The following is a 27,832-nucleotide window of genomic DNA, read 5'->3' on the forward strand; positions in this document are numbered from 1 at the left end:
GAAAGACGCTCTTTGGTTTGCCTGAAACATGTTGGTCTTTGAGCGCAAAGGGTGGTCCCCGACCAAGTATCACAGACTGGCACATTCCAAAGGCCAGGATTGTGTGGTGATCGAGTCTGCACTGGCCCTTGGAAAGAGCACCCTACCTAAGCCCACACCTCCACCCTATCCCTGCAACCCAGTAACCCCATCTAACCTTTTTGGACACTAAGGTCAATTTAGCATGGCCAATCCACCTAACCCGCACATCTTTGGACTATGGGAGGAAACCGGAGCACCCGGAGGAAACCCACACAGACACGGGGAGAACGTGCAGACTCCGCACAGGCAGTGACCCAAGTCGGAAATCGAACCTGGGACCCTGGAGCTGTGAAGCAACAGTGCTAACCACTGTGCTACCATGCCACCCACTGCTGTGTCATGGCGTCTGGGACCCGGGTTCGATTCCTGCCTCTAGTGACTGTGTGGAGTTAGGTTAAAGGGTTATTGGGATAGGGCGGGGATGTGGGCTTGGGTGGTGCTCTTTCAGAGGGTCGGTGCAGACTTGATGGGCTGAATGGCTTTCTGTAGAGATTCTATGAATGGGGGAAGGTCTCTTTCTGAGACCTTTCAGGCACAGTGAGGGGCTAGGAATTGTACAGAACCTTCTTCGGCTGTGTGATTTACATAGAATGTGTACAGCGAATATTCCACATATCACAATTGTATGGAAGCACCTCAGAGCCCACCTTGATCTATGTACACAACTTAAATACCTTTGTGTTATTTATAACAACCATTTTGAAATGTCTGTAGTGTTTCTTTGACTGTATTAAAGCACTTCAAGTTTGCAACGTGATGTATGTAGAGAATCTGAATATTATTGCACTCTGCGACCGCCATTTTGAAACATGTCATGTTCATAGATCATAGAACTTGCAGTGCAGAAGGAGGCCATTTGGCCCATCAGGTCTGCACTACCTAAGCCCAGACCTCCACCCTATCCCCATAACCCAACAACCCCACCCAACCTTCAGGACACTGAGGGGCAATTTAGCCCGGCCAATCCATCTAACCTGCACATCTTTGGACTGTGGGAGGAAACCGCAGCACCCGGAGGAAACCTACGCAGACATGGGGAGAACGTGCAGACACTTCAATCAGGTCCCCCTCGGCCTACTCCCCTCAAAGGAGAACAACCCCAGGCCTAACCAGCTTTTTATCGCTGAAACGCTCCCGTCCAGGCAGTGTGTTGGTGAATCTCCTCTGCAGCCTCTCCAGTGCAATCACATCCTTCCTATAGTGTGGTGACCAGAACTGCCCAGTCCGTCACACGAACCTGCCTCCCATCCATTGATTCCCTCTACACCTCCCGCTGCCGGGGGAAAGCAGGCAGCATAATCAAGGATCCCTCCCACCCGGCCTACTCACTCTTCCAACTTCTTCCATTGGGCAGGAGATTCAGAAGTCTGAGAACACGCACGAACAGACTCAAAAACAGCTTCTTCCCCAGTCACCAGACTCCTAAATGACCCTCTGATGGACTGACCTCATTAACACTACACCCCTGTATGCTTCATCCGATGCCAATGCTTATGTAGTTACATTGTATACCTTGTGTTGCCCTATTATGTATTTTCTTTTATTCCCTTTTCTTCCCATGTACTTAATGATCTGTTGAGCTGCTTGCAGAAAAATACTTTTCACTGTACCTCGGTAGACGTGACAATAAACAAATCCAGTATCCAAATGCACTAGCTGGGGTCTAACCAGTGTTTCGTAGAGATCCATCATAGCCTCCCTGCTCTTATATTCTATGCCTTAACTAATAAAGGCAAGTATTCCATATGTCACCTTAGCCATCTTATTTTCCTGTCCTGCCCCTTCAGGGATTTCACACTTTCTGGTCAATAAACTTTCTGATGTGACCATCAATTCACAAGACACGTGGTTGGAAGTGAACAGTGGTTTTAATAGTCTTACAACAGAGCCTGCCTGCGACGAGATGAACTGGCAAGCAGGCTCGCAACTGCAAAGCTTTATACTTCCGGTTAGTGGGAGGAGCCATGGGCGGAGCCATAGGCGGAGCCAAGGGTGGAGCCCAGTACAAACTCCTCATCTCCCCCTATGGGCAGAGCCGCGCAACTGCTCGTATACCGAGTTTACATAGACACAACACATACAATATAACACAGTGTGAATTACTAGATTGTGATTCACCACATTCACCCCCTGTAAAAAATTCAAGTCCAGTGGGGGTGATGGGCCTACAAATTGAGTTGGTCCGGCGGCCGAGTCGTCCTTTGGGATCGGCGGAGCACCGGGGTTGCAGCCTCTTCTGGTAGCTGGGTGGTGGCGGTCGGCGAGGGTACCATGGTGGACTCTGGGGGTGATTCGGTCCGAGCTTCGTACCCGACTGGTTCGACTGGTGACGGGGAGCGCCGGAAAACCATAGGCGCGGGGGCGCGGAGCACGGGCAGTGAACCTGCAGGCGTGGGGGCACCAGGCGCGGGGGGTTGGGGTGGGTGTAGTGTGAGGGGTACCTTGGCGGTAATAGTGTCGGAGCTGGAACCTGCAGGTGCCAGATCCCGGAGGGAAACAGTGTCCTGACGGCCGTCAGGGTATTCGATGAACGCATATTGAGGGTTCAAGTGGAGTAGGAGCACTCTCTCCACGAGTGGGTCAGTTTTGTGGGTCCGGACGTGCTTCCGGAGGAGAACCGGGCCCGGTGTGTTCAACCAAGCTGGGAGCAAAACCCCTGTGGTAGTGCCCCTGGAAGAAACAAATAGCCGCTCGTGAGGGGTCTGGTTGGTGGCTGTGCATAGGAGGGACCTAATAGCATGGAGCGCGTCGGGGAGGACTTCCTGCCAATGGGAGGTCGGGAGATTTCTGGACCGGAGGGTCAAGAGGACGGTCTTCCAGACCGTCGCGTTCTCCCTCTCCACCTGCCCGTTCCCCCTGGGGTTGTAGCTGGTAGTCCTGCTTGAGGTAATGCCCTTGTCGAGCAGATACTGACGCAGCTCGTCGCTCATAAAGGACGAACCCTGTCGCTGTGTACATAGCTGGGGAAACCAAACACGGTGAAGATGCTGTGCAGGGCCCTAATGAGTGTGAGGGAGGTCATATCGGGGCACGGGATAGCAAAGGGGAAGTGGGAGAACTCGTCTATTACGTTTAGAAACTACACATTCCGATTGGTCGAGGGGAGTGGCCCTTTGAAATTGATGCTCAGGCATTCAAAGGGCCAATAGGCCTTTACCAGGTGGGCCCTGTCTGGTCTATAGAAGTGCGGTTTGCACTCCGCACAGATTGGGTAATCCCTGGTGATGGCTTTTACCTCCTCGGTGGAGAAAGGCAGATTTCGGGCCTTGACGTAGTGGGCGAGCCGGGTGACCCCCGGGTGGCAGATGTCATTGTGGATAGCCTTCAGGTGGTCGTCTTGCACGCTGGCGTTGAGCTTGAGCTCGTTGAGCTTCCCCGGTCGGTACATGATAGCGTACTTGTAGGTGGAGAGTTCGATCCTCCACCGTAGGATCTTATCGTTTTTAATTTTGCACCTTTGTGAGTTGTCAAACATAAAGGCAACTGATCTTTGGTTGGTGATGAGGGTGAACCTCCTACCTGCGAGGTAGTGCCTCCTGTGACGTATAGCTTCCACGATGGCTTGTGCTTCCTTTTCGACCGAGGAGTGTCGAAGTTCCGAAGCGGAGAGGGTTCGGGAGAAAAAGGCGACTGGTCTCCCTGCCTGATTCAGTGTGGCTGCGAGGGCGACCTCTGACGCATCACTCTCTACTTGAAAAGGGACGGATTCATCCACCGCCCGCATGGCCGCTTTGGCAATGTCCTCCTTGATGCAGGTGAAGGCCTGGCAAGCCTCATCTGATAGAGGAAAGAGTGTGGCCTTAAATAGTGGGCGGGCTTTGCCCGCATACGGAGGGACCCACTGGGCATAATATGAGAAAAACCCCAGGCATCTTTTGAGGGCCCTGGGACAATGAGGGAGAGGGAGTTGCAAGAGTTGCTTATGGTCCGGGTCGGGGCCCAGGACTCCGTTTTCCACGACATAGGCAGCACGGTAGTATGGTGGTTAGCATAAATGCTTCACAGCTCCAGGGTCCCAGGTTCGATTCCCGGCTGGGTAACTGTCTGTGCGGAGTCTGCACGTCCTCCCCGTGTGTGCGTGGGTTTCCTCCGGGTGCTCCGGTTTCCTCCCACATTCCAAAGATGTGCAGGTTAGGTGGATTGGCCAGGCTAAATTGCCCATAGTGTCCTAAAAAGTAAGATTAAGGGGGGGGTTGTTGGGTTACTGGTATAGGGTGTATACGTGGGTTTGAGTAGGGTGATCATTGCTCGGCACAACATCGAGGGCCGAAGGGCCTGTTCTGTGCTGTACTGTTCTATAGCCGAGGATGGCTAGCCTGGTCGTGCGGAAAACGCATTTCTCCGTGTTATACATGAGGTTGAGTTTCTGGGCAGTCTGGAGAAATTGATGGAGGTTAGCGTCGTGGTCTTGCTGATCATGGCAGCAGATGGTGACGTTATCCAAGTACGGAAACGTGGCCCGCAGCCCGTACTGGTCCACCATTCGGTCCATTGCTCGTTGGAACACCGAGATCTCATTCGTGACGCCAAAGGGAACCCGGAGGAAGTGGAAGAGGCGGCCGTCGACCTCGAACACTGTGTAGTGGCGGTCCTCCGGACAGATTGGGAGCTGGTGATATGCAGACTTCAGATCCACCGTGGAGAAGACTTTATAATGGGCGATCTGATTCACCATGTCTGCAATCCTGGGGAGGGGGTACGCATCGAGGAGCGTGAACCGATTAATGGTTTGGCTATAGTCCACTACCATTCATAATTTTTCCCCGGTCTTGACGACCACCACCTGAGCTCTCCAGGGGCTGTTACTGGCCTCTATGATCCCCTCAAGTAGAAGCCTATGGACCTCGGTTCTGATAAACACCCTGCCCTGCAGGCTGTATCGCCGGCTGCGAGTGGCTACGGGTTTGCAGTCCGGCGAGAGATTGGCAAAGAGTGGAGGGGGGTCGATTTTTAGTGTAGCAAGACTGCAGATAGTGAGTGGGGGCAAGGGCCCGCCGAAGCTGAGTGTGAGGCTTTTAAGGTTGCACTGGAAGTCGAGTCCCAGTAAGAGTGGGGCCCAGAGTTCGGGGAGCACGTATAGCTGGAAGTTAGCGTAGCTAGTGCCCTGGATCGTTAGGGACGCGGCGGTGCGCCCTTGGAGGTGAACTGAGTGTGAGCCGATTGCGAGGGAGATAGTTTGCCGTACAGGGAAAATAGGGAGCGAACAGCGTCTTACCAAATCTGGGTGTACGAAGCTCTCGGTGCTCCCAGAGTCGAAGAAGCACGGTGTACTGTACACGTTGATTTTAACGGTCATCATTGAGTTGCGGAGGTGCTTTGGACGCGACTGGTCCAACGTGACCGCGCTGAGTTGCGGGTAGTCGGCGACTCGATCAGCTATGCTGGAGTGGCCCCGTGATGACAGCCCTCTGAGTTCGTAGTCGTCGAGGTGAGTTTCAGAGTTTGAAGTGGATGGATCCCAAGATGGCCACCCCTGTGGATCGCACGTGGCGGGCGGCGAGGAAGATGGCACCCAAGATGGCGGCCCCCATGAATCGCACGTGGCCGGCTGCGTGGAGGGGGGTTGCCAAGATGGCCGCCCCCATGAGTCGCACATGTCGGGTGGGGGCGGAATCGGCATACAGGCTGCAGCATTTCGGGGCGTGCGGGCCTGTGAGTTTTGGAAACGAGTGCTCTGGGCTGCAGGAGAGTTTGGAGAGGGGGATTTCTTCGCCAGGCAGACCCGGGCATAGTGCCCGGTGTTGCGGGCCGGGCAGTACTGCCGTGGGTGCTGGGGCTGTCTGCAAAAATGGCACACTGGGGCTGCGTTGTGGGTGGGTGGCTGCGCGGCGCAGGCCTGGGGCAGTCGCTGGTCGGGGGCCCAGGATGAGGTCGCTTGGTCCACAGGGAACGAGGTGAGGCTGCGGAACGAGACCTCCATGGTAGTTGCCAATTCTACAGTGTCCTCCAAATTCTGGGCCCCTTTTTCAAGCTACTGCTGGCGCACATAGTTTGACCTGAGCCCTGCCACGTACACATCTCTGACGGCAAGCTCCATATGTTGTTCGGCTGATACAGCTTGGTAATTACAGTCCCAAGCTAAAGTCTTTAATTCCCACAGGAATTCATCCAGCGGGGCGCTGGCGGCGGGTCGTAAAAATGTGGCACGCATAGACACCGTTGATGGGCCTCACGTACATTCGATCTAGCATGGCTAGGGGCCCCCGTATACGAGGTAGTACTGTTAAGTTGAGTAGATATACGGTGGCTCACCCTTGCGTGCAGTAGACTAAGTTTCTGCTCCTCTGCAGTTTCTGATGTGCTTGATTCAGCCAGGTAGGCCTTAAAACATCTGAGCCAGTGTAGAAAAGTTTATTTCGCCTCTGCAGCCTGCGGGTCGAGTTCTAGTCGGTCAGGTTTGAGGGCTGATTCCATAGTCGTTTTCTTCAAGTTTCCTAAGACTATTAAATAGATGTGACCATCAATTCAGAAGACACATGGTTGGACGTGAACAGTGGTTTTAATAGTCTTACAACAGAGCCTGCCTGCGACGAGATGAACTGGCAGGCAGGCTCACGACTGCAAAGCTTTATACTTCCGGTTAGTGGGAGGAGCCATGGGCGGAGCCATAGGCGGAGCCACGGGTGGAGCCCAGTACAAACTCCTCATCTCCCCCTATGGGCAGAGCCGCGCAACTGCTCGTATACCGAGCTTACATAGACACAACACATACAATATAACACAGTGTGAATTACTAGATTGTGATTCACCACATTTTGCATTTTTTAAAATTACTTTATCTGAACTACTGAGCTCAGAGTGTGGACAGAGGCAAACGTCCAATCCAGCTTCCTGCTGGCTCCAAAAACCAACCCAAACCGAATCCAATTCATGGTCCCCACAAGTGAGTCACGCCAGATCCAGGCATTACACCTGACCTCACGCTCATCCTAGCCAAAAGGCCGAAAAGCGATAGCTTTGCATTTCTGCTTAGATCCATAGAATCCTGACAGTGGAGGAGGCCATTCAGCCCATCGGGACTGCACCAACCCTCCATCACCATAACCCCACCTAACCTGTTTGAACACTAAGGGGCCATTTTAACATGGCCAATCCACCTTAACCTGCACATTTTACTTTCAGTTTATTATCAAGCTTGACAAGTCTGGTCTGAAAATAAATGTTGGCGATTGAGGAAACCTGGGCTTTATTGATTTTTCAGGGGGAGGGGTGGGGGGGGAGGAGGGGGGGGAGCAAGACGTTGAGGGCGGGGCTGACGTTTGATGGACGGTTCCACCGGCCAGTCAGGGCACGGTGCCAGAGCCGACAACCTCTGTGACGCAATACAGCTTCGGCTATCCGTGACGTCAGGACGCACCGCGCAGATTCCGATTGACAGCGGCCTGGACCAATGGAGCCCCGCCCTTCCCTTAACCGACTTTCAACCAATAGGACTGGGTCCTAAAAAACGGCCGGTTGAAATTATTTTCAAAACTATGTATCCGGGGCGGATATCGACCTCGCTTTCAATTCTGGGGGCCAAGACGGAAGATAGAGAGGGAGGATTTTGTTTTTTTAAAAAGCGATGGTTAGGTGCTTGAACGACAGGCCGAACGGACCAACCGGCAGCGCCGAATTAGGAACGTGGTCCCTCTTCGCCCTCACCGTCCAATCACAGGGCGGCTCTTGGAAAAGGGGCGGGTGCGGATTGGCGCAAGCGCCGTCAACGTTGGCGGCAGGCGCGAGGCGGAACACAGGAGGTCGGGCGTCTGCCGATGATGGGGGTGGGGAGAGATCACCAATGGGAGAGGCGAGCCGCCTGATGGACGGGCGGCCTGGCCAATCAGAGAGGAGGAGGAGGCGGTAACAGGAACGCTTGACGGCCGGCGTCCAATCGGAACGAGGGAGACGCGACACCCGGAGCTGACGGACGGCCGGGGCCGTCCAATGGGAGGGGTCGGAGGAAAGGGGCGGGGATATGACGCTGTCCAATCGGACGGGCGGGTGTAAGCCCCGCCCCCGCCCACCCAGCCCCTCGCTCTTTCCCTCCCTCTCGCCGCTCCGGCTCAGTCTCTCGGCGGCCGCCATTTTGTTGATTGTTGTGTCTCGGTGTCGGGGAAGCGCTTCTTTTTGTTTTTTTAAACATCCCTCCCTCCCAACTTTTGAACACACGACGATCGCTTTCTCTCTCTCGCTTTTTGTAAATATAAAGTGGGGAGAGGGAGGGGGGAGAAAAGAGATCCGATTTTCTTTCCCCCCCACGACCGGCCTCGCCGCCATTTTAGCCCCGGGTCGTCGTGTTTCTTTTAGGAGGAGTTGGCAGCTTCTCTCCTTTTCCCCCTCCTTCAGATTTTTATATCCTCTTTTTTTTTGTCTCCAACTAGATCCCGTCCGCTTGAGATATATATTTATATATAACCCCTCTCTTTCCTCCCCCGCCAACGCACACGCACTCCGCCCCCCCCTTCTCTCTTTCCCTTAACCTCAGCCAAACACCCTCCCCAAAAACACACGGTCCTCCTTTTCCTTTTTTGTTTTTAAAAATAAGACTTCTTACAGGCACGCACATACATATATAACCCCCTTTCTCCCCCCCCCCCCCCCCCCCCAACAAACAAAAGCAAAAAGCCGCCTCTCCACATCCTCCTTCCTTCCTTCCTCCTCTCCCCTATCGGGGGTTTTGCCCTCTCGGTGAGTACAAAGTCGTGAACAGAAAGTAGAAAACAAAATAAGCTTTTTTTGGGTGGGGGGGGGGGGTGGTTGGAAGATGAGATTAAAATCTTGCACGGGAAAAGGCGTGTTCTGGTTTGGGGGCAGGATTTTCTATTTTTTAAAAAAAATTGATGGCACGAGACGTTTCGATGAAGCCAGGAATGAATATATATGTATATATAAATAAATATTATGGGGGAGGGTTATGGAAGAGCCGGCACCGAATCTTAGGTGGGAACCCCGGTGACGGTTAATGGGGAACCTGCCTCGTGTTTCCAGCGTTTGTTCGGCGTTGGAGCTCGGATCTGGCTCCGTCCCAGTGTACGTTCTTGCATCTAGTTCCGTTCGCTCGTAGGTGTAGCTCGGTTCCGCCATGCGCTCGTAGGCGTAGCTCCGTTCCGCCGTGCGCTTGTAGATGTAGCTCGGTTCCGCCGTGCGCTCGTAGACGTCGCTCGGTGCCGCCGTGCGCTCGTAGACGTCGCTGGGTGCCGCCGTGCGCTCGTAGACGTCGCTCGGTGCCGCCGTGCGCTCGTAGACGTAGCTCGGTGCCGCCGTGCGCTCGTAGACGTAGCTCGGTTCAGCCTTGCGATCGCAGACAGAGCTTGGTGCCGCCGTGCATTCGTAGATGTAGCTCGGTGCTGCCGTGCGCTCGTAACCATATCTCGGTTCCACCTTGCGATCGTAGACGTAGCTCGTAGACTTAGCTCAGTGCCGCCGTGCGCTCGTAGACGTAGCTCGGTTCCGCCATGCGCTCGTAGGCGTAGCTCGGTTCCGCCGTGCGCTCGTAGGCGTAGCTCGGTTCCGCCGTTAACTCGTAGACTTCGCTCGGATCCACCGTTCGCTTGTAGACGTAGCTTGGTTCCGCTGTGTGCTCGTACCAGGCTAGGTTCCGCCGTCAGTCGTTGAACCAGGCTCGGTTCCGCCGTCAGTCCTTAAACCCGGCTCGGTTCCGACGTCAGGCCTTGAACCAGGCTCGGTTCCAACGTCAGTCCTTGAATCCCACTTAGTTTCGCCATGAGTTTGTAAACCCTGCTTGGATCCGGTGTCGGCTCTTAAACCTGGCTCAAGTCTAGTGTCTGTTCTTAAATCAAGCACCGTTCTGGCGCTCTTAAAAAATCTCAATTCTGCTGTTAGGACTTAAATCACTAACTTCATTGAAGCCTACTCGTGACAATAAGCGATTTTCATTTCAATCTCGCTCATTATGGCCTTAGCACTTAAATATCGCTCAGTCCTAACACTAGCTCTTAAAAATCTCCCTCAATAGATCTCAGAACATTGTCTATTATTTCTCTATTATTGAACCTAAACAGCCATTTTTCTTAAAATTTCAGTTTAAGATTGTAAACCAAATACTTAATTTTGATATCCACGTGTGAGTGAATGTTTTAGTCTTCCAGCCCAAACTTAAATTGTGTAAATTTGAATAATTGCAAGTTAGATGTCTGGTTTATAAAATGTTAATTAAATCTAATTGTAAGTTTTGTATTTCAATTAAGTAATTAGACATTCTAATAAATGGCAATTAAGGTCTTGAGTGTTTGTAATTTTGAATATCCGATTACTTTGATATCTTTCATAAATTATTAAATATCCTGTTCAAAGTTTTAAAAGAAAGTTCAGGTCTTAGAAATGAAGTTAATCATTCAATTTATATTTTTGATTTTAACTGGCTGGATTGTAATTCAGTGCTTAACATCCAAACGCAAGGTCGAATTGACGGTTTATAAATTCCATTTTGTAGGAGGTGTAAATTCAATTAAATGCATTTAGAAGCCCCAATCGGGAATTCAATTTTGACATTGAAGCAAAACGCTGCAGGTGCTGGAGATGTGAAATTAAAAAGAAAATGCTGGGCAAACTCCGTAATGTGTCTGGCAGCTTCTGTGGCGAGAGAACCGGTTAACGTTCCGAGTCTACGACTTCTCAAGACAAACAGACTTAACATTTTCACTGTTCCTCTCTCCACAGATCCTGCTGAGTTTAGCCGACGTTTTCTGTTTTTATTCAGATTTAACACGCCGTTCTGACTTTACATGTTGGCCTATTCTTAAAAAAAATTAGTTAAATATCTGCAATTTGGTTGTAATACTTAAAACGTTAATGTGTGCGATTATAGTTGAAACTAAATATACTGACTTGGATATTAAACAATGCAAACCTGCATGTTCAAAATGTATTCGATCCAATGTGTATGCTCATTGAAGTGTGCATTGCCATTATTTAAATCTGCCTCTCTGCTTCTACAATAACATCAGATTTACTCCTTAATATTCAAATGAATTATAAATGTAAATTATAATTGTTTTTACCACTTGAGCGTTGGCTCAAAATAAGTATTACAAATTTTACTGACTACAAGTGTAAACTCCGATCTAATCGTAAATTTAAATAGTATCTGGTAAACCCATAAAAATATAAATTTAAATCTGTAATATTTATATATATATATATATTTATAATTAGCGAATTCGAAACGCTCGAATGTATATCAAAATACATCCCTGGCTAGGGTCACGTTATTTTTTTAACGTGTATAATGTGCACTTTTTTGAAACTTGGGGAGCTTCCTGGTTTTATACTTGGCCAGAAAGAAAGATGTCCGTGATGCGCCCTTTTGGGAAAGGGAAGGGGGGGGGGGGGGGGATGAATAACTAAGATTTATATTTTTTAAAATACTGAGAACTTTTTTGGTTAAATATATTTTGCATTTACACTTTACGAAGGAAGGTTTTTTTTAAAAAAAAACATGATTTTTCATTGAGGAAGAATTAATTTTGTCGTTGAGTGTGCAATTTGCACCACATCAGAGTTCATTCAGCTGCCTTTTTTGGTGTTTAGTACATGAGAAAAGAATTTGAAATACATTTTTAAGGAGTGCTTTTACACTCTTGCACCTTTGCAAGTGTTATTTTGATCAGGAGATGTTTATGAAGCTCCAGGGAGAAAATAAGCTTAACTGGGAGAACGTTGAACTATTCGCAACTTCTCATTAAATCTTTTGAATTAACATTTTTTTTTGTCTGTTTCCCCTCCCCGAGTACGTGGCATTTTAAAAAGGGGAAAATTGAAGTATTTTGTACCTCATTAAATGTCCACTTTTTAGAAAATTTCGTGCCCCGGTTTCAAAATAATCCGGGCGTGCGGTATTTGCGAAAGGAGCACCTCTCAAAAACAACTTTTTTTTGTTACAGTCAGGAACGTGTTTTGGCCAACCTCCGCTTGCAGTTTTGTTTTTTGCTGTGTTCGTTTTTTTAAAAAAAATGTTCAAGGCCATTTTTTTTTCTCCTGCATGTTTCCTGTCTTCGAAAATATTGTTGACTTTTAATGTTTTGTGTTTTTTAAATATACATTTTGTTCTTTTAAATGGTTGGTAGGGTGAAAACCCGGGAAAACAAACAAAAATCGATTGGCTGTGAAAGACCCCTCACCCTGCCACCACTCACTGAAGGAGCGAGCAAACATTGGCTCTCTCTCTGCTGCTCCAATGGAGATGTTGATCAGAGGGGACAGGCCAGGGAGGTTTGGGGGTAACTTCGAACCTGACTGTTTACTCAGATTTACATAACTAAATTTGCTCTATTGACCCCTCCACTGGTCCGAATAGAGATCCTTGTATTTGGTGACCTCCACCTTCAGTCTGAACCTGAACATGCTACCATTGGGAGGGCAGGTGTGTGCGCATGCGTGTCCTGCCCACAGCAGATCAGTGGAAGCCCGTAAAAGTGCGGCCGCTGTGCTCTTAAATTAGCAGCCAGAACAGTGTCTTGCGATGGGCACGCGGTGCGTACCCTTTTTCTCTTCCCCCCCCCCCCCCCCCCCCCCCCCCCCCCCCCCTCCCCCCCAAAAATCTCCTTGCATCTGGTGTGGTGGGTGGGAGGGACAAGAAGAAAGTCAATTTTCAAGCTTTTTTTTAAACAAACGTGAAATGTTGTCGAGGTTTTTTTTATCTCCGCTCAAAATTGCTTCTGTTGAACTTTTGTACTCTTAATCTTTTTTTATATTCGCAGTTTTGTGGACTTTTTCCCTATAAAAAAACCAGTTGGTTGGGCCTCTCTATAAGATCAACATGAATGCCGAAGTAAGCACCAACATTTTTTTTTCCAAGCAAGCAGATTTTAAAGATGGAAAGTGTTTTAAGAGTTGCAAAATACTTTTTCCTTTTTTTAAAAAAAAGCTATGTACTCTGTATTTTTTCATTTTTATTGGGGGGGAGGGGAAAGAAAAAAAAAGTTAAATCTTGTAGCTTTAGTCGTGTGCGTGAGTAGATGTTCCCGAAAGCGCACACTTGCACACAAACCTCCGTACCTCTAGCTCTGGAGTAGTTTTTGGGTTGGACTTTTAATTTAAAAATCTGAGCGAAGTGGCTTTTTTATAAAAAAAATCTATACATATATATATATACAATGTTTTTAATTTCTCTTTTTTCCAGTATTCTCTTTCTCTTCTCCCCCCTCTCCCTTTTTAAAAAAAAACAAATGCTCAAAAAACTGTTTAGAAAGAAATTCGTAAGAGATGATCTTTGAAAGTTTTGTATCGGATCATTCTTGCTCCTGCTTTTCTCTATTTTTCCAAGCTTCAATCGAACTGTTTGAATTTTAAGTGTATAAGTGCAATTTTTAAAGTTTTTGAACGTTTTATATTGATAATATTTAGAGAGTATATAGATATATAATATTTTTGTACAGCTCCCTCCCATTCGATTTTTAGTGCGAAGTGCCTTTTTAGAGGGTTTTTAGGATAGTTGCCGTTTTCTTTTAGTGCTTGTACATTTTTATATTTTTGTAAAGTTGCTGGACTCTGGTATGCTTGAGCAGAGGGTGACATTTTTTTCCCCTTCCGTAATTGCCCATCCCCCTGTCCTGTGCAGTTATAAGCAGATTGCGTTTGTCTGGGGAAAAAGTAACCACCTCCAAACGCTCTTTTACTTGTTGTTGGACAATCACAACAGTTTTGTGCCTCTTGCAATGTTACATTTCTTCCCCCTTCCCAATTCTCCAACCTCAATTCTCTCAAAGCCCTTCCAGACACCACTACCGCCACACAAACACACGTTGTCTGACTCATTTTGTACGCATCATTGGGGAGAGGGGGTGCACTCCACTCACCAACCTCCATGAGATCCTGCTGTGCGTTTGTGCCTTTCATACCACTGCCTAGAGACTGATGTGCCGCTGCCAAGTTAGTCCCGCTCCTTCACACAGCTACGCCCTCGATGTGTCGTAAACTAAAGCTCGAGGGATTGTCAAATTCAAGTGAGTTCCAGTTTGAATGGCTGCCGCAGCATCAGTAAACCGGGAGGCGGCAGCTATTGGCTTCAACGATCACCCGGTCCAGTGTTTCCAGTTGCAGATTGCAGCGGTCCCATTGTGGGGTGGGAAGGGAAGCGAGCAGAGAATGTGAGGAGTCCACAGCGAGCTCGCCTGGTGTTGCAATGCTGGGCCCTCCAGACATCCCAAAAATGCACAGCCTACCATTTACCCAAGTGCTGCTGCTGCTTTGTGTCTTGGCTTGGCTCAATTGATGACATCTCCCTTTCCCCTCATTCCTCCAATGGCTGCATGTGTATGTGCTTGCTCTCTCCATTTCTCCCCCTCACACTCCATCCATTTCTCCCCCTCACACTCCATCCATTTTTCCCCCTCACACTCTATCCATTTCTCCCCCTTGCACTCTATCCATTTAAGGGGCTGGTTTAGCTCACCAGGCTAAATCGCTGGCTTTTAAAGCAGGCCAGCAGCACGGTTCGATTCCCGTACCAGCCTCCCCGGACAGGTGCCGGAATGTGGCGACTAGGGGCTTTTCACAGTAACTTCATTGAAGCCTACTCGTGACAATAAGCGATTTTAGTTTCATTTTCATTTCATTTTCATTTTTCCCCCTCACGATTTATCCATTTCTCCCCCTCACGGTTTATCCATTTCTCCCCCTCACACTCTATCCATTTATACCTCAGGATTAATCCATTACTCCCTCAGGATTAATCCATTATTCCCTCACGACGAATCCATTTCTCCCTCACGAGGAATCCATTTCTCCCTCAGGATGAATCCATTCCTCTCTCAGGATGAATCCATTCCTCCCTCAGGATGAATCCATCCCTCCCTCAGGATGAACCCATTTCTCCCTCACGATGAATCCATTTCTCCCTCACGATGAATCAATTTCTCCCTCACGATGAATCAATTTCTCCCTCACGATGAATCAATTTCTCCCTCACGATGAATCCATTTCACCCTCACGATGAATCCATTTCTCCCTCACGATGAATCCATTTCTCCCTCACGATGAATCCATTTCTCCCTCACGATGAATCCATTTCTCCCTCACGATGAATCCATTTCTCCCTCACGATGAATCCATTTCTCCCTCACGATGAATCCATTTCTCCCTCACGATGAATCCATTTCTCCCTCACGATGAATCCATTTCTCCCTCACGATGAATCCATTCCTCCCTCACGTTGAATCCATTCCTCCCTCACGTTGAATCCATTTATCCCTCAGGATGAATCCATTCCTCCCTCAGGATGAATCCATTCCTCCCTCAGGATTAATCCATTCCTCCCTCAGGATAAATCCATTCCTCCCTCAGGATGAATCCATTCCTCCCTCAGGATGAATCCATTCCTCCCTCAGGATGAATCCATTCCTCCCTCAGGATGAATCCATTCCTCCCTCAGGATGAATCCATTCCTCCCTCAGGATGAATCCATTCCTCCCTCAGGATGAATCCGTTTCTCCCTCATGGTGAATCTGTTTCTCCCTCGTGGTGAATCTGTTTCTCCCTCAAGGTGAATCTGTTTCTGCCTCACGGTGAATCCGTTTCTGCCTCACGGTGAATCCGTTTCTGCCTCACGATTCATCCGTTTCTCCCTCACGATTCATCCGTTTCTCCCTCACGATTCATCCGTTTCTCCCTCACGATTCATCCGTTTCTCCCTCACGATTCATCCGTTTCTCCCTCACGATTCATCCGTTTCTCCCTCACGATTCATCCGTTTCTCCCTCACGATTCATCCATTTCTCCCTCACGATTCATCCATTCCTCCCTCACGATAAATCCATTTCTCCCTCACGTTGAATCCATTTCAACCTCACGATTAATCAATTTCTCCCTCACGATTAATCCATTTCTCCCTCACGTTGAATCCATTTCTCCCTCTCGATGAATCAATTTCTCCCTCACAATGAATCCATTTCTCGCTCACGAATCCATTTCTCCCTCATGATGAATCCATTTCTGTCTCAAGATGAATCCATTCCTCCCTCACGTTGAATCCATTCCTCCCTCACGATGAATCCATTCTTCCCTCACGATGAATCCATTCCTCCCTCACGATGAATCCATTCCTGCCTCACGATGAATCCATTCCTGCCTCACGATGAATCTATTCCTCCCTCACGATGAATCCATTCCTCCCTCACGATGAATCTATTCCTCCCTCACGATGAATCCATTTCTCCCTCACGAATCCATTTCTCCCTCACGATGAATCCATTTCTCGCTCACGATGAATCCATTTCTCGCTCACGATGAATCCATTTCTCCCTCACGATGAATCCATTTCTCCCTCACGATGAATCCATTTCTCCCTCACGATGAATCCATTTCTCCCTCACGTTGAATCCATTTCTCCCTCACGATGAATCCATTTCTCCCTCACGATTAATCCATTTCTCCCTCACGATTAATCCATTTCTCCCTCACGACGAATCCATTTCTACCTCACGACGAATCCATTTCTACCTCACGATTAATCAATTTCTCCCTCACGATTAATCCATTTCTCCCTAACGTTGAATCCATTCCTCCCTCAGGATGAATCCATTCCTCCCTCAGGATTAATCCATTTCTCCCTCACGATGAATCCGTTTCTGCCTCACGGTGAATCCGTTTCTGCCTCACGGTGAATCCGTTTCTGCCTCACGGTGAATCCGTTTCTGCCTCACGATGAATATGTTTCTGCCTCACGATGAATCCGTTCCTCCCTCACGATGAATCCGTTCCTCCCTCACGATGAATCCGTTCCTCCCTCAAGGTGAATCCGCTCCTCCCTCAAGGTGAATCCGTTCCTCCCTCACGGTGAATCCGTTCCTCCCTCACGGTGAATCCGTTTCTCCCTCACGGTGAATCCGTTTCTCCCTCACGATGAATCCGTTTCTCCCTCACGATGAATCCGTTTCTCCCTCACGATGAATCCGTTTCTCCCTCACGATGAATCCATTTCTCCCTCACGATGAATCCATTTCTCCCTCACGATGAATCCATTTCTCCCTCACGATGAATCCATTTCTCCCTCACGATTCATCCATTTCTCGCTCAAGATGAATCCATTTCTCCCTCACGATGAATCCATTCCTCCCTCACGATAAATCCATTTATCCCTCAAGAATCCATTTCTCACTCATGATTAATCAATTTCTCCCTCACGATTCATCCATTTCTCCCTCACGATTAATCCATTTCTCCCTCACGTTGAATCCATTCCTCCCTCAGGGTGAATGCATTCCTCACTCACAATGAATCCGTTCCTCCCTCACGATGAATCCGTTTCTCCCTCACGGTGAATCCATTTCTCCCTCACGGTGAATCAATTTCTCCCTCACGGTGAATCCATTTCTCCCTCACGGTGAATCCATTTCTCCCTCACGGTGAATCCATTTCTCCCTCACGATTCATCCATTTCTGTCTCAAGATGAATCCATTTCTCACTCACGATGAATCTATTTCTCACTCACGATGAATCTATTTCTCACTCACGATGAATCTATTTCTCACTCACGATTCATCCATTCCTCCCTCACGATTCATCCATTCCTCCCTCACGTTGAATCCATTCCTCCCTCACGTTGAATCCATTCCTCCCTCACGATGAAGCCATTTCTACCTCACGATTAATCCATTTCTCCCTCACGATTAATCCATTTCTCCCTCACGATTAATCCATTTCTCCCTCACGTTGAATCCATTCCTCCCTCACGATGAATCCATGCCTCCCTCACGATGAATCCATGCCTCCCTCACGATGAATCCATGCCTCCCTCACGATGAATCCATTCCTCCCTCACGATGAATCCATGCCTCCCTCACGATGAATCCATTCCTCCCTCACGATGAATCCATTCCTCCCTCACGATTCATCCATTCCTCCCTCACGTTGAATCCATTCCTCCCTCACGTTGAATCCATTCCTCCCTCACGATGAAGCCATTTCTACCTCACGATTAATCCATTTCTCCCTCACGATTAATCCATTTCTCCCTCACGATTAATCCATTTCTCCCTCACGTTGAATCCATTCCTCCCTCACGATGAATCCATGCCTCCCTCACGATGAATCCATGCCTCCCTCACGATGAATCCATTCCTCCCTCACGATGAATCCATTCCTCCCTCACGATGAATCCATTCCTCCCTCAGGATGAATCCATTCCTCCCTCAGGATTAATCCATTTCTCCCTCACGATGAATCCGTTTCTGCCTCACGGTGAATCCGTTTCTGCCTCACGGTGAATCCGTTTCTGCCTCACGGTGAATCCGTTTCTGCCTCACGATGAATATGTTTCTGCCTCACGATGAATCCGTTCCTCCCTCACGATGAATCCGTTCCTCCCTCACGATGAATCCGTTCCTCCCTCAAGGTGAATCCGCTCCTCCCTCAAGGTGAATCCGTTCCTCCCTCACGGTAAATCCGTTCCTCCCTCACGGTGAATCCGTTTCTCCCTCACGATGAATCCGTTTCTCCCTCACGATGAATCCGTTTCTCCCTCACGATGAATCCGTTTCTCCCTCACGATGAATCCGTTTCTCCCTCACGATGAATCCGTTTCTCCCTCACGATGAATCCGTTTCTCCCTCACGATGAATCCATTTCTCCCTCACGATGAATCCATTTCTCCCTCACGATGAATCCATTTCTCCCTCACGATTCATCCATTTCTCGCTCAAGATGAATCCATTTCTCCCTCACGATGAATCCATTCCTCCCTCATGATAAATCCATTTATCCCTCAAGAATCCATTTCTCACTCATGATTAATCAATTTCTCCCTCACGATTAATCCATTTCTCCCTCACGTTGAATCCATTCCTCCCTCAGGGTGAATGCATTCCTCACTCACAATGAATCCGTTCCTCCCTCACGATGAATCCGTTTCTCCCTCACGGTGAATCCATTTCTCCCTCACGGTGAATCAATTTCTCCCTCACGGTGAATCCATTTCTCCCTCACGGTGAATCCATTTCTCCCTCACGGTGAATCCATTTCTCCCTCACGATTCATCCATTTCTGTCTCAAGATGAATCCATTTCTCACTCACGATGAATCTATTTCTCACTCACGATGAATCTATTTCTCACTCACGATGAATCTATTTCTCACTCACGATGAATCTATTTCTCACTCACGATTCATCCATTCCTCCCTCACGATTCATCCATTCCTCCCTCACGATTCATCCATTCCTCCCTCACGTTGAATCCATTCCTCCCTCACGTTGAATCCATTCCTCCCTCACGATGAAGCCATTTCTACCTCACGATTAATCCATTTCTCCCTCACGATTAATCCATTTCTCCCTCACGATTAATCCATTTCTCCCTCACGTTGAATCCATTCCTCCCTCACGATGAATCCATGCCTCCCTCACGATGAATCCATGCCTCCCTCACGATGAATCCATTCCTCCCTCACGATGAATCCATTCCTCCCTCACGATGAATCCATTCCTCCCTCACGATGAATCCATTCCTCCCTCACGATGAATCCATTCCTCCCTCACGATGAATCCATTCCTCCCTCACGAAGAATCCATTCCTCCCTCACGATGAATCCATTCCTCCCTCACGAAGAATCCATTCCTCCCTCACGAAGAACCCATTCCTCCCTCACGAAGAATCCATTCCTCCCTCACGAAGAATCCATTCCTCCCTCACGAAGAATCCATTTCTCCCTCACGATGAATCCATTTCTGCCTCACGATGAATCCATTGCTGCCTCACGATGAATCCATTGCTGCTTCACGATGAATCCATTTCTCCCTCGCGATGAATCCATTTCTCCCTCGCGATGAATCAATTTCTCCCTCACGATGAATCAATTTCTCCCTCACGATGAATCAATTTCTCCCTCACGATGAATCAATTTCTCCCTCACGATGAATCAATTTCTCCCTCACGATGAATCAATTTCTCCCTCACGATGAATCAATTTCTCCCTCACGATGAATCAATTTCTCCCTCACGATGAATCCATTTCTCCCTCACGATGAATCCATTTCTCCCTCACGTAGAATCAATTTCTCCCTCACGGTGAATCCATTTCTCCCTCACGGTGAATCCATTTCTCCCTCACGATGAATCCATTTCTCGCTCACGAATCCATTTCTGTCTCAAGATGAATCCATTTCTGTCTCAAGATGAATCCATTTCTCACTCACGATGAATCTATTTCTCACTCACGATGAATCTATTTCTCACTCACGATGAATCTATTTCTCACTCACGATTCATCCATTTCTCACTCACGAATCCATTCCTCCCTCACGTTGAATCCATTCCTCCCTCAGGGTGAATCCATTCCTCCCTCACGATGAATCCATTCCTCCCTCACGATGAATCCATTCCTCCCTCACGATGAATCTATTCCTCCCTCACGATGAATCTATTCCTCCCTCACGATGAATCTATTCCTCCCTCACGATGAATCTATTCCTCCCTCACGATGAATCTATTCCTCCCTCACGATGAATCTATTCCTCCCTCACGATGAATCTATTTCTCCCTCACGATGAATCCGTTTCTCCCTCACGATGAATCCGTTTCTCCCTCACGATGAATCCATTTCTCCCTCACGTTGAATTCATTCCTCCCTCAGGGTGAATCCATTCCTCCCTGAAGATGAATGCATTCCTCCCTCACGATTATTCCATTTCTCACTCACGATGAATCCACTTCTCCCTCACGATGAATCCACTTCTCCCTCACGATGAATCCATTTCTACCTCACGATGAAGCCATTTCTACCTCACGATTAATCCATTTCTCCCTCACGATTAATCCATTTCTCCCTCACGATTAATCCATTTCTCACTCACGATGAATCCATTTCTCCCTCACGATGAATCCATTTCTCCCTCACGATGAATCCATTCCTCCCTCACGATGAATCCATTCCTCCCTCACGATGAATCCATTCCTCCCTCACGATGAATCCATTCCTCCCTCACGATGAATCCATTCCTCCCTCACGATGAATCCATTCCTCCCTCACGATGAATCCATTCCTCCCTCACGATGAATCCATTCCTCCCTCACGATGAATCCATTTCTGCCTCACGATGAATCCATTTCTGCCTCACGATGAATCCATTGCTGCTTCACGATGAATCCATTTCTCCCTCGCGATGAATCCATTTTTCCCTCGCGATGAATCAATTTCTCCCTCACGATGAATCAATTTCTCCCTCACGATGAATCAATTTCTCCCTCACGATGAATCAATTTCTCCCTCACGATGAATCAATTTCTCCCTCACGATGAATCAATTTCTCCCTCACGATGAATCCATTTCTCCCTCACGATGAATCCATTTCTGTCTCAAGATGAATCCATTTCTGTCTCAAGATGAATCCATTTCTCACTCACGATGAATCTATTTCTCACTCACGATGAATCTATTTCTCACTCACGATGAATCTATTTCTCACTCACGATTCATCCATTTCTCACTCACGAATCCATTCCTCCCTCACGTTGAATCCATTCCTCCCTCAGGGTGAATCCATTCCTCCCTCACGGTGAATCAATTCCTCCCTCACGATGAATCCATTCCTCCCTCACGATGAATCTATTCCTCCCTCACGATGAATCTATTCCTCCCTCACGATGAATCTATTCCTCCCTCACGATGAATCTATTCCTCCCTCACGATGAATCTATTCCTCCCTCACGATGAATCTATTCCTCCCTCACGATGAATCTATTCCTCCCTCACGATGAATCCGTTTCTCCCTCACGATGAATCCGTTTCTCCCTGACGATGAATCCATTTCTCCCTCACGTTGAATTCATTCCTCCCTCAGGGTGAATCCATTCCTCCCTGAAGATGAATGCATTCCTCCCTCACGATTATTCCATTTCTCACTCACGATGAATCCACTTCTCCCTCACGATGAATCCACTTCTCCCTCACGATGAATCCATTTCTACCTCACGATGAAGCCATTTCTACCTCACGATTAATCCATTTCTCCCTCACGATTAATCCATTTCTCCCTCACGATTAATCCATTCCTCCCTCACGATGAATCCATTCCTCCCTCACGATGAATCCATTTCTCCCTCACGATGAATCCATTCCTCCCTCACGATGAATCCATTCCTCCCTCACGATGAATCCATTCCTCCCTCACGATGAATCCATTCCTCCCTCACGATGAATCCATTCCTCCCTCACGATGAATCCATTCCTCCCTCACGATGAATCCATTCCTCCCTCACGATGAATCCATTCCTCCCTCACGATGAATCCATTTCTGCCTCACGATGAATCCATTGCTGCCTCACGATGAATCCATTGCTGCTTCACGATGAATCCATTTCTCCCTCGCGATGAATCCATTTCTCCCTCGCGATGAATCAATTTCTCCCTCACGATGAATCAATTTCTCCCTCACGATGAATCAATTTCTCCCTCACGATGAATCAATTTCTCCCTCACGATGAATCAATTTCTCCCTCACGATGAATCAATTTCTCCCTCACGATGAATCAATTTCTCCCTCACGATGAATCAATTTCTCCCTCACGATGAATCCATTTCTCCCTCACGATGAATCCATTTCTCCCTCACGATGAATCCATTTCTCCCTCAAGATGAATCCATTTCTCCCTCACGTTGAATCCATTCCTCCCTCAGGGTGAATCCCTTCCTCCCTCACGATGAATGCATTCCTCCCTCATGATTATTCCATTTCTCGCTCACGATGAATCCACTTCTCCCTCACGATGAATCCACTTCTCCCTCACGATGAATCCACTTCTCCCTCACGATGAATCCATTACTCCCTCATGATTAATCAATTACTCTCTCGGTTAATCCATTTCTCCCTCACGATGAATCCATTTCTCCCTCACGATGAATCTATTTCTCACTCACGATGAATCTATTTCTCACTCACGATGAATCTATTTCTCACTCACGATGAATCTATTTCTCCCTCACGATGAATCTATTTCTCACTCACGATGAATCCATTTCTCACTCACGATGAATCCATTTCTCCCTCACGATTAATCCATTTCTCCCTCACGATTAATCCATTTCTCCCTCACGACGAATCCATTTCTACCTCACGACGAATCCATTTCTACCTCACGATTAATCAATTTCTCCCTCACGATTAATCCATTTCTCCCTAACGTTGAATCCATTCCTCCCTCAGGATGAATCCATTCCTCCCTCAGGATTAATCCATTTCTCCCTCACGATGAATCCGTTTCTGCCTCACGGTGAATCCGTTTCTGCCTCACGGTGAATCCGTTTCTGCCTCACGGTGAATCCGTTTCTGCCTCACGATGAATATGTTTCTGCCTCACGATGAATCCGTTCCTCCCTCACGATGAATCCGTTCCTCCCTCACGATGAATCCGTTCCTCCCTCAAGGTGAATCCGCTCCTCCCTCAAGGTGAATCCGTTCCTCCCTCACGGTGAATCCATTTCTCCCTCACGATGAATCCGTTTCTCCCTCACGATGAATCCGTTTCTCCCTCACGATTAATCCATTTCTCCCTCACGTTGAATCCATTCCTCCCTCACGATGAATCCATGCCTCCCTCACGATGAATCCATTTCTCCCTCACGATGAATCCATTCCTCCCTCACGATGAATCCATTTCTCCCTCACGATTAATCCATTTCTCCCTCACGATTAATCCATTTCTCCCTCACGTTGAATCCATTCCTCCCTCACGATGAATCCATGCCTCCCTCACGATGAATCCATGCCTCCCTCACGATGAATCCATTCCTCCCTCACGATGAATCCATTCCTCCCTCACGATGAATCCATTCCTCCCTCACGATGAATCCATTCCTCCCTCACGATGAATCCATTCCTCCCTCACGATGAATCCATTCCTCCCTCACGAAGAATCCATTCCTCCCTCACGATGAATCCATTCCTCCCTCACGAAGAATCCATTCCTCCCTCACGAAGAATCCATTCCTCCCTCACGAAGAATCCATTCCTCCCTCACGAAGAATCCATTCCTCCCTCACGAAGAATCCATTTCTCCCTCACGATGAATCCATTCTGCCTCACGATGAATCCATTTCTGCCTCACGATGAATCCATTTCACCTCACGATGAATCCATTTCTCCCTCACGATGAATCCATTTCTCCCTCGCGATGAATCAATTTCTCCCTCACGATGAATCAATTTCTCCCTCACGATGAATCAATTTCTCCCTCACGATGAATCAATTCTCCCTCACGATGAATCAATTTCTCCCTCACGATGAATCAATTTCTCCCTCACGATGAATCAATTTCTCCCTCACGATGAATCCATTTCTCCCTCACGATGAATCCATTTCTCCCTCACGATGAATCCATTTCTCCCTCACGTAGAATCCATTTCTCCCTCACGGTGAATCCATTTCTCCCTCACGGTGAATCCATTTCTCCCTCACGATTAATCCATTTCTCGCTCACGAATCCATTTCTGTCTCAAGATGAATCCATTTCTGTCTCAAGATGAATCCATTTCTCACTCACGATGAATCCATTTCTCACTCACGATGAATCTATTTCTCACTCACGATGAATCTATTTCTCACTCACGATTCATCCATTTCTCACTCACGAATCCATTCCTCCCTCACGTTGAATCCATTCCTCCCTCAGGGTGAATCCATTTCTCCCTCACGGTGAATCAATTCCTCCCTCACGATGAATCCATTCCTCCCTCACGATGAATCTATTCCTCCCTCACGATGAATCTATTCCTCCCTCACGATGAATCTATTCCTCCCTCACGATGAATCTATTCCTCCCTCACGATGAATCTATTCCTCCCTCACGATGAATCTATTCCTCCCTCACGATGAATCTATTTCTCCCTCACGATGAATCCGTTTCTCCCTCACGATGAATCCGTTTCTCCCTGACGATGAATCCATTTCTCCCTCACGTTGAATTCATTCCTCCCTCAGGGTGAATCCATTCCTCCCTGAAGATGAATGCATTCCTCCCTCACGATTATTCCATTTCTCACTCACGATGAATCCACTTCTCCCTCACGATGAATCCACTTCTCCCTCACGATGAATCCATTTCTACCTCACGATGAAGCCATTTCTACCTCACGATTAATCCATTTCTCCCTCACGATTTATCCATTTCTCCCTCACGATTAATCCATGCCTCCCTCACGATGAATCCATTCCTCCCTCACGATGAATCCATTCCTCCCTCACGATGAATCCATTCCTCCCTCACGATGAATCCATTCCTCCCTCACGATGAATCCATTCCTCCCTCACGATGAATCCATTCCTCCCTCACGATGAATCCATTCCTCCCTCACGATGAATCCATTTCTCCCTCACGATGAATCCATTCCTCCCTCACGATGAATCCATTCCTCCCTCACGATGAATCCATTCCTCCCTCACGATGAATCCATTCCTCCCTCACGATGAATCCATTCCTCCCTCACGATGAATCCATTCCTCCCTCACGATGAATCCATTCCTCCCTCACGATGAATCCATTTCTCCCTCACGATGAATCCATTTCTGCCTCACGATGAATCCATTGCTGCCTCACGATGAATCCATTGCTGCTTCACGATGAATCCATTTCTCCCTCGCGATGAATCCATTTCTCCCTCGCGATGAATCAATTTCTCCCTCACGATGAATCAATTTCTCCCTCACGATGAATCAATTTCTCCCTCACGATGAATCAATTTCTCCCTCACGATGAATCAATTTCTCCCTCACGATGAATCAATTTCTCCCTCACGATGAATCAATTTCTCCCTCACGATGAATCCATTTCTCCCTCACGATGAATCCATTTCTCCCTCACGATGAATCCATTTCTCCCTCAAGATGAATCCATTTCTCCCTCACGTTGAATCCATTCCTCCCTCAGGGTGAATCCCTTCCTCCCTCACGATGAATGCATTCCTCCCTCATGATTATTCCATTTCTCGCTCACGATGAATCCACTTCTCCCTCACGATGAATCCACTTCTCCCTCACGATGAATCCACTTCTCCCTCACGATGAATCCATTACTCCCTCATGATTAATCAATTACTCTCTCGGTTAATCCATTTCTCCCTCACGATGAATCCATTTCTCCCTCACGATGAATCTATTTCTCACTCACGATGAATCTATTTCTCAGTCACGATGAATCTATTTCTCCCTCACGATGAATCAATTTCTCCTTCACGATGAATCAATTTCTCCCTCACGATGAATCAATTTCTCCCTCACGATGAATCCATTTCTCCCTCACGATTAATCCATTTCTCCCTCACGACGAATCCATTTCTACCTCACGACGAATCCATTTCTACCTCACGATTAATCAATTTCTCCCTCACGATTAATCCATTTCTCCCTAACGTTGAATCCATTCCTCCCTCAGGATGAATCCATTCCTCCCTCAGGATTAATCCATTTCTCCCTCACGATGAATCCGTTTCTGCCTCACGGTGAATCCGTTTCTGCCTCACGGTGAATCCGTTTCTGCCTCACGATGAATATGTTTCTGCCTCACGATGAATCCGTTCCTCCCTCACGATGAATCCGTTCCTCCCTCACGATGAATCCGTTCCTCCCTCAAGGTGAATCCGCTCCTCCCTCAAGGTGAATCCGTTCCTCCCTCACGGTGAATCCATTTCTCCCTCACGATGAATCCGTTTCTCCCTCACGATGAATCCGTTTCTCCCTCACGATGAATCCGTTTCTCCCTCACGATGAATCCATTTCTCCCTCACGATGAATCCATTTCTCCCTCACGATGAATCCATTTCTCCCTCACGATGAATCCATTTCTCCCTCACGATTCATCCATTTCTCGCTCAAGATGAATCCATTTCTCCCTCACGATGAATCCATTCCTCCCTCACGATAAATTCATTTATCCCTCAAGAATCCATTTCTCACTCATGATTAATCAATTTCTCCCTCACGATTCATCCATTTCTCCCTCACGATTAATCCATTTCTCCCTCACGTTGAATCCATTCCTCCCTCAGGGTGAATGCATTCCTCACTCACAATGAATCCGTTCCTCCTCACGATGAATCCATTCCTCCCTCACGGTGAATCCATTCCTCCCTCACGGTGAATCCATTTCTCCCTCACGGTGAATCCATTTCTCCCTCACGGTGAATCCATTTCTCCCTCACGGTGAATCCATTTCTCCCTCACGATTCATCCATTTCTGTCTCAAGATGAATCCATTTCTCACTCACGATGAATCTATTTCTCACTCACGATGAATCTATTTCTCACTCACGATGAATCTATTTCTCACTCACGATTCATCCATTCCTCCCTCACGATTCATCCATTCCTCCCTCACGTTGAATCCATTCCTCCCTCACGTTGAATCCATTCCTCCCTCACGATGAAGCCATTTCTACCTCACGATTAATCCATTTCTCCCTCACGATTAATCCATTTCTCCCTCACGATTAATCCATTTCTCCCTCACGTTGAATCCATTCCTCCCTCACGATGAATCCATTCCTCCCTCACGATGAATCCATGCCTCCCTCACGATGAATCCATTCCTCCCTCACGATGAATCCATTCCTCCCTCACGATGAATCCATTCCTCCCTCACGATGAATCCATTCCTCCCTCACGAAGAATCCATTCCTCCCTCACGATGAATCCATTCCTCCCTCACGAAGAATCCATTCCTCCCTCACGAAGAATCCATTCCTCCCTCACGAAGAATCCATTCCTCCCTCACGAAGAATCCATTCCTCCCTCACGAAGAATCCATTCCTCCCTCACGAAGAATC

General features: G+C 47.9%; 1 protein-coding gene across 1 annotated transcript in view; it reads left to right on the forward strand.

Annotated features, from left to right (window-relative positions):
- The first annotated feature begins 8,092 nt into the window (after nucleotides 1-8,092).
- The window catches only part of LOC119951702 (heterogeneous nuclear ribonucleoprotein C-like), a 64,408-nt gene continuing 44,668 nt past the window's right edge, over nucleotides 8,093-27,832 (forward strand). Inside the window, exons 1-2 of the mRNA XM_038774970.1 lie at nucleotides 8,093-8,751; nucleotides 12,783-12,853. Of these exons, the coding sequence (XP_038630898.1) occupies nucleotides 12,842-12,853 (12 nt within the window). The 5' untranslated portion in view covers nucleotides 8,093-8,751; nucleotides 12,783-12,841. The remainder of the gene's footprint in view (nucleotides 8,752-12,782; nucleotides 12,854-27,832) is intronic.

The sequence above is a fragment of the Scyliorhinus canicula genome, chromosome 17 (assembly GCF_902713615.1).
Source record: "Scyliorhinus canicula chromosome 17, sScyCan1.1, whole genome shotgun sequence".
Classification (NCBI taxonomy): domain Eukaryota; kingdom Metazoa; phylum Chordata; class Chondrichthyes; order Carcharhiniformes; family Scyliorhinidae; genus Scyliorhinus; species Scyliorhinus canicula.